This window comes from Parus major, unplaced genomic scaffold, assembly GCF_001522545.3.
Source record: "Parus major isolate Abel unplaced genomic scaffold, Parus_major1.1 Scaffold388, whole genome shotgun sequence".
In the NCBI taxonomy this organism is placed as follows: domain Eukaryota; kingdom Metazoa; phylum Chordata; class Aves; order Passeriformes; family Paridae; genus Parus; species Parus major.
This window is the reverse complement of record NW_015379305.1, coordinates 30,699-37,295: the sequence shown is the minus strand read 5'-3', so window position 1 is coordinate 37,295 and position 6,597 is coordinate 30,699. Positions and strand designations below refer to the sequence as shown.

General features: G+C 62.1%; 1 protein-coding gene across 1 annotated transcript in view; it reads right to left on the bottom strand.

The window, feature by feature from the left end:
- LOC107198971 (kinesin-like protein KIF1C) overlaps nt 1–5,594 on the bottom strand; it is a 7,473-nt gene extending 1,879 nt beyond the window's left edge. Inside the window, exons 1-20 of the mRNA XM_015616260.2 lie at nt 5,450–5,594; nt 5,131–5,207; nt 4,881–5,060; nt 4,729–4,794; nt 4,136–4,314; nt 3,942–4,053; nt 3,312–3,389; nt 3,164–3,229; nt 2,983–3,058; nt 2,828–2,906; nt 2,608–2,729; nt 2,083–2,195; nt 1,893–1,972; nt 1,606–1,681; nt 1,437–1,516; nt 1,257–1,351; nt 925–1,008; nt 488–650; nt 346–403; nt 6–103 (exon numbers count right to left, since the gene is read on the bottom strand). Coding sequence (XP_015471746.1) covers nt 6–103; nt 346–403; nt 488–650; nt 925–1,008; nt 1,257–1,351; nt 1,437–1,516; nt 1,606–1,681; nt 1,893–1,972; nt 2,083–2,195; nt 2,608–2,729; nt 2,828–2,906; nt 2,983–3,058; nt 3,164–3,229; nt 3,312–3,389; nt 3,942–4,053; nt 4,136–4,314; nt 4,729–4,794; nt 4,881–5,060; nt 5,131–5,207; nt 5,450–5,555 — 1,988 coding nt within the window. The 5' untranslated portion in view covers nt 5,556–5,594. The remainder of the gene's footprint in view (nt 1–5; nt 104–345; nt 404–487; nt 651–924; nt 1,009–1,256; nt 1,352–1,436; nt 1,517–1,605; nt 1,682–1,892; nt 1,973–2,082; nt 2,196–2,607; nt 2,730–2,827; nt 2,907–2,982; nt 3,059–3,163; nt 3,230–3,311; nt 3,390–3,941; nt 4,054–4,135; nt 4,315–4,728; nt 4,795–4,880; nt 5,061–5,130; nt 5,208–5,449) is intronic.
- Nucleotides 5,595–6,597: the final 1,003 nt, after the last annotated feature.

Below are 6,597 nucleotides of genomic sequence, written 5' to 3'. Positions count from 1 at the left end.
GGCGCAGCACCGAGCGCACGGCGGGCGCCGGCAGCGCCTGGCGCAGTGACGAGATCAGGCGCCAGCCGGCCTCGTAGCACGGTGCATCGTCAGTGGCGGGGGGCTGCGGGGGGACACGGGGCACGTGTTGGGGGACGTGGGAGCCGCCCAGCGTGGAGCCCTGTCAGCCAGGGGAGCCACGAGGGACACCCGAAACACCCCCAAGGGATTCCCAAGAGACAGCTGTGACACCCAGAAGCCATCCGACTACATCTAGGGACCCGGGGATCACCTGGAACACCGAGACTATCTGTGGGACACCCAGGCAAGGCCGGAATTCCCAAATGATCCCCATGCACCTCTCACCTGTGGCTGATCTGACGCTTCCTTCTCCAGCTGGGGGTGGTTCTCCAGGTCCTGGAGCCTGGGGCCGATGACACACACACAGGGTGAGCCCCCCCAGCTAACCCCAGGGTGGACCCCAAGTGTCTCCAGGTGGTGTCCCTACCTTTGGAGGCGCATGTCGATGCCCTGCTGCTCCAGCAGCTCCCGCTGCGCCAGGTTCCAGTCTGGGGGGGGCCCAGGCGACGCCCCCCGTTCCCGCTCCCGCCGCGCTTGCTCCGGGTGCGTGAAGCGGAACACGTGGTTCTTCCCCAAAATGAGGCGGTGGCCTAGTTTCGGGGGCGTTGGAGGGGTCACAGGGGATTTAGGGAAGATTTGGGCAGGGTCACAGGGAGTTTTGGGGGAATTTAGGTGGGAAAGGGGGGTTTGAAAGTGTCATAATGGATTCAAGAGAAAATATGGGGGCGACACAGGATTTGTGGAAGGTTGAGGGGAATCTGGGGGGCACGCTGAGATTTCTGGGAGGGTTCAAGGGAGAACCACAGGATCTGGGGAGGATTCTGGAGAGACACAGAGATTTGGGAAGACTTTGGGGGTCCCTACCCGACTTGAGCACCACCGGCTCCGTCACCTGCTTCCCGTTGACGTAGGTCTCAGCCCCCTCACATGGCTCCAGGGTCACCACAACTTCAGGAGGGGACAAGGGGAGGGCGAGTCACTTCGCTGTTAAATTGAGGTGCGGGAATCCCAAATCCCGCCCAGTCCCACAACCCTCCCTCTCCCACCGGCATGGGGGGAGCGGTACCTGGGGGGGCTGTGGTGACCTGCTCCAGTGGCAGCAATTGGGGGGGGAGAAAGAGGAATTAAGGTATGCCAGGACAGGGCTGGGCAAGGAGGGGCACCCCAAAATCTGGCACCCCCCCCAAATTCCATACCTTCTCCCGAGGGGTCAGGGCAGCTGCGGAAGAGACAGTGCTTCTCCCGGATGAACGGCCCTGACAGCTTGATGTCCACATCCACCTGGCCCACCCTGGAAGAGGGGGGCACAGGGAAAGTTGGGGAGGGGGCTAGGGGGGCCATGAGGGGGTTTGGGGGTGCCACAGCCCCCCACTCACCTGGTCACACCATCCTTTATGTGGTATAGGAGGCACTCAGACATCAGTGGGTCCTCATTGAGGTTCACCAAGTGTGGAGTCTTTTTGGTGGAGGGGGTCACAAAAATAAGAGTCAGGGTGGGGGGGGGGTCCCTCGCAGTGAAGCCCCCCCCAGCCCGTTCTGACTTGCCTTTTTAGGAGAGAATACACCCACGGTGCCGCCATCCTCCCGTAGAGCCACCCCCATCTCGGCCAGCAGCGCTTCCCTGGAGGGCACAGGGAATTTGGAGGGGGCAAGAGTGCATGGAGTGGTTTAGGGAGTGTTGGAGTGGGGTTTGGGAGGCCATCGGGGCACTGGGGGGGTGCATAAGGAGCACAGAGGTGAACCGTGGTGGGGCTGGGGGGAGGGTTCAGGCTATCTGGTGGGGTTGGGGAATGTTTTGGGGGTTGTGGTGGGGCTCTGGGGCACCCCCTCACCGCTCCAGCCTCAGGGCTTCTGTCCGTCGCAGCTTCTCCTCCCACGTCTCATTGAGCTCTGCTATGATTTTCTCCGTCTCCTGGGAGGAGCAACGATTGTGGGGAGTCCCCCACAGCTTGGGGGAGGGGGCCACAGACCCCCTGGGTCCCTGTGGATAAGGGGAGGGGCTGGAAGGTGTTTTAAGGTCACCTGCAGTCGCTCCATGGCCTCAGTAGGACCCAGGGGGGGCTCCAGCCCCGGACCCCCGTTGAGGGTGGGGGATGTTGTGGTGGGGGGGGCAGAGAGGGTGGTGTCAGAGAGACCTGGGGTAGACGGGGGCTTGGTGTGAGGGGCTGTTGCCTCCTGCACCCCCATATCAAACCCTCACTGTCCCCCCAGCACCACCGCTGTGCCCTCCACAGACCCTTAAACCCCCCTGTACCCCCAAACCCCACCTTAGCTCCTCCCCCAAATCTCTTCTCCCCTCAAACCTCCTCTGCAACTAACACCCCAAATCCATTCCCCTACAAAATCCTCTTAATCTGATCCCCAGACCCCACAAACCCCTTTAACTCCATCCTCACAACCCCAGATACCCCCCAGCCCCTCACCCTGGGCATCGAGCAGCTCTCACAGCCACGTCATCTCCTCCCGCAGTCTCTCAAAACCCCTAAATCCATTCCCAGCCCCACAAAATCCCCATCACGGCCCCCCAGATGCCCCCCAGCCCCTCACCCTGAGCACTGAGCAGCTCCCGCAGCCGCGTCACCTCCTCCCGCAGCTCCCGGATCAGCCGCGCGTTCGGGTCCTCGTTGATCACAGCGTGGCACCGGATCTGCTTCGTGCGGTCGGCGTAGCTGGGGGTTAGGGGGACAAAAAAAGGCAGGATCAGGGCTGGAACTCCCCTCCCCACACCCCAAAAGCCACCGAGAACCCCCAGAGCCCCCTCCCTCACCGCAGGGTGCTCAGCGTCTCCTCATAGTTGCTGTCGGCCGGGCTCAGCGCCGCAATCATGGCTGTGCGCGAGTTCCCGCCTGCAGGGATGTGGTTACTGGGGACTGGGAACCCCGAAAAACCTCCTCATGCTCCCCCACTCATCCCCAAACCCACCCAGGTTCTCCTTCAGCAGCCACGTCAGCACCGAGTCCCGGTACGGGATGAAATCCGGCTTCTTCTTCTTGCTGGTCTGTTGGGGAGGGGCAAGAGGGAAGAGGATGGTTGTGAGAGCTCCCCAAAAAGCGCGGGGACCCCCGAGGGTGGGTGCAGGCAGGGAGGTGACCCCCAGACTCACCGCCTCGGCCAGGGCAGAGATGACCTTGCCCAGAGTGGTCAGGGACTTGTTGATGTTGGCACCTTCCTGGGGAGGGGGAGGAGGGTTCAGAAGGGCTTTGGGGGGAGTCACCCCCTCTTTTTGGGGGGTGCAGGGGGTCACTGCTCACCTTGAGGCGGATTCCCTTGGCCCCTGAGGCATCAGCACGTTCGCTGCCTGCCAAGTCCACCAGGCTGATGCGGCTCACCTGGGGGAGCAGAGGGATTTGGGGAGATTTAGGAGAGAATTCTGGGGGAAATGGGGGTGTGAGGGGATTTGGGGGGATTTGGGGTTTGGTGGGGTTGTGGGAGTGATTTGAGGGAGTGAAGAGAATCATGGTGGAGTTTGTGAGGGATGTGGGGGAAATTTGGGCATGTTTGGCCGGGGGTTGGAGGGATTTGGAGGAGGTTTTAGTGGGAATTTGGGGATATTTTCAGGAGCTTGGGGGAATTCAGCAGGGACTTTGAGGTAACTCGGGGAGGACAATGGGTGACAGGGGAATTTTGAGGGTGGTTTTAGGGGCTGGATTTTGGGGATGGTTTTGGGGAGCTCTAGGGTTTTGGGTGGTGATTTTGGAGGTGGTGGCCTTGGGGGAGTCTGAGGATCCCAGCCTTCCTTGCAGGTCACAGCAGTGCCGGCTGAAGATGACGGCAAATTTTGGGGGGACTCAAGAGAATGCAGGGGGTGATTTCTGGGGGAGTTTGGGCTGATCTAAAAGGGGTGGGATGGATTTTGGGGGTGACTTTGGGGCTCCCATGACCTTTTCTGTGGTGAGGTCGCTGAGCGGGTCTCGGCGGCGCTGGCTGAACACAATGGTGAACACGGCGTGCGAGCGGCTGCTCGTTTCGTTCATGTTCGTGGCTGCCACTGTCCTGCGGGGGAGTTTAGGAGGACCCTCAGTGCCTGGAGGTGTTTGGGGGTCGGGGGTGCCCCTGCAGCCCTCTGTGCCCACACCTGGCCTTGTTGCCGCTGTCCATGAGGTCGGCGATGTCGGCGAAGGAGGCGACGGCGAGACGCGACAGGTCCTGCACGTAGGGTCCGAGCAGGGGGTGCTCCCGCACCCGCAGCCCCCCCCGGCTCTTGGGGTTCAGCAGGTCCCGCACCCGCTCGCAGTAGATCTCCAGGTAGCTCACCTGGGGGCCCCAACAAGGTCAGGAGGGCCCCCAACACTCATGGAGGTCGGGGTGTGAAACCGCAGAATGGAGGGGAGGAAAGACCCAGACTGGGGACCAGCGAAAGCCCAACTTTGGGGCACACCTCCAAATTGATGGGGATGTTGGGGGAGGAATCCTCAAAATGGTGACAGGGGAAACTCCCAAACTGCTGAGCTGGGGGGACAGCTGAGCCCCCAAAATGTTGGGATGGGTGGCAGATGAACCCCAAAACTGTTGTAGGGGGTGTGGGGTGAGTCTGCAAGAGCTGAACACCCAAATTGCCGGCGGGAGATCTGCAAGCCGGGGGTCATGCTCTGAACCCCCAAAGCCCCCCCACCTCCACAGAGAAGAAGAGTTCAGGAGACCCTTCCCACACTCCCTAATTCCTCTCACCTCCACAGAAAAAGAAAGTTCAGGTGACCCTTCCCGAGTGACGCGGGCAAACAGATCCTCGCAGAGCTGCGGGTGAGCAGCGTTGAGCTGGGGACTGCGGGGGGGGCTCCAGCCCTTCCCAAGTCCCTTGGGAGCCCCCCCAGGCCCCGGACCTGCGGGATAATCCCGCGCTGCCCCGGCTCCTGCCGCCCCATCATGGTGTAGGACTTGCCGGCGCCGGTCTGGCCGTAGGCCAGGATGCAGACGTTGTAGCCCTCAAAGGCGTGTGCCAGCATCTCCTCCCCAATATCCTGGTACACCCGGCGCTGCGAGGCGAAGTTGGGATCCTCTTCCTGCAGGGGTGTGAGTGAGGGACCCGCGGAGCCCCTCGCGGGGTCTCCCCACGCCCGCCCCGGCACTCACCGAAGTGTGGGACCAGTACGAGTAGTCGAAGGTAAAGTGTTTGGTGGCGTCTTTGGGGAGCTTGGGGTTGGTAATGCCTGGGGTGAGGAGGTGACAGTTGGGTTGGGGTGACCCCCCCCAGTCACCCTCAATCCCCACAGCACCATCACCCTCCCCAAAAACCTCTCGGTTGCTATTTTTAGCCTGGCGGCAGCTGGTCCTCCGGGCCTGGGGCCAGCACGGGACAAGGACGGGGACGGGGGGGGTCCCACACCGCAATCCCTCCCCCCTGGGTTGTTTCCTCTTGATCCCCCCTCCTCCAACACGACCCCCCACTCACAGGTGGTGTTTCCTTGCATCTGGATAACGCACTTGGCCTGGCGGCTGCTCTCCCGCGCGCTGAAGGGCCGGACTCTGACCGCCACCTTCACCGAGGCGCCCGCCATGCCCGTGTCGGTGTCACCCTGTTGCGGCAGAGGAACGTCACCCCCGGGACCCCTCTGTGAGGAGCGGGGGACCCCCGCTCATGCCCACCCCCAGCAACGCCACAGCGGGGGCCGCCGGGAGGGAAGGGGGGGCTGGATCCGTGTCCCATCCTCAATCCCGCCCAAGGAGAGCCCTAAAAATAACCTGGGGCGGTGCTGGGTGAGGTGGTGATGAAAGAGCCCCCAGCCCGACCCTGCCCCGCACCCCCAAAGCACAGGTGGCGCTTTGGCAGAGTCAAACATCAGGGGTGGGGGCAAAGGGCAGGATTTGGAGTAGGGAGAGAGGAAGAGGGGGGTGACCCCTCTGGTTCCCCCCTTTCCCAGGTAATTCCAGGTCAGCATAAACAGCACATGACACCCCCTGCCCCGCCCCCGACCGTCATTGACCCCCCCCCCCAAAAGGCGGGGGTCCCATCCCTGGGCCTGAGCCCCCCCACCAGGGAAAACAAAGGCTGTGACCCTGTGACCCCGAGAGACCCCAACACCAGCATCAACTCCCTATACCACCCCTAAATCCACCTCTACACCCCGCGACACCCCCAAATCCCACTTTAGCCTTTCTGCACCTGGCTCTACACCCATGTCACCCCACAAACTCACTCTCTCCACCGCTCAGATCCATCAGACCCCCAGTGGGATCCCCATACCTGTTCCCTACCTGCTCAGGAGCCCTGGTACTCCTCAACTTCCCCTACAGTTCCCCTAAACGTGCTCTTATAACCTCGTGTTCCCCCTAAACCAAATTCCTACACCCCTACAGGATCCCTAAACTTGCCTTTTAGGGACCTGAATCTCCCCGAACCCCCGTGACACCCCCTAAACCAGCATCCCCCAAACCACCCTACAGCCCCTCTAAATCTACCGCTAGGTCCCCGGGAGTCCCCTAAACGCACTTTCCACACCCCCCGGCCCCTCCAGGACCCCCTATAGCCCCCCTAAACCTGCCCCATCGCCCCTGTGAGCCCCCTGAATTTGCAACTCGAGCCCTGAGAGATTGCAAACC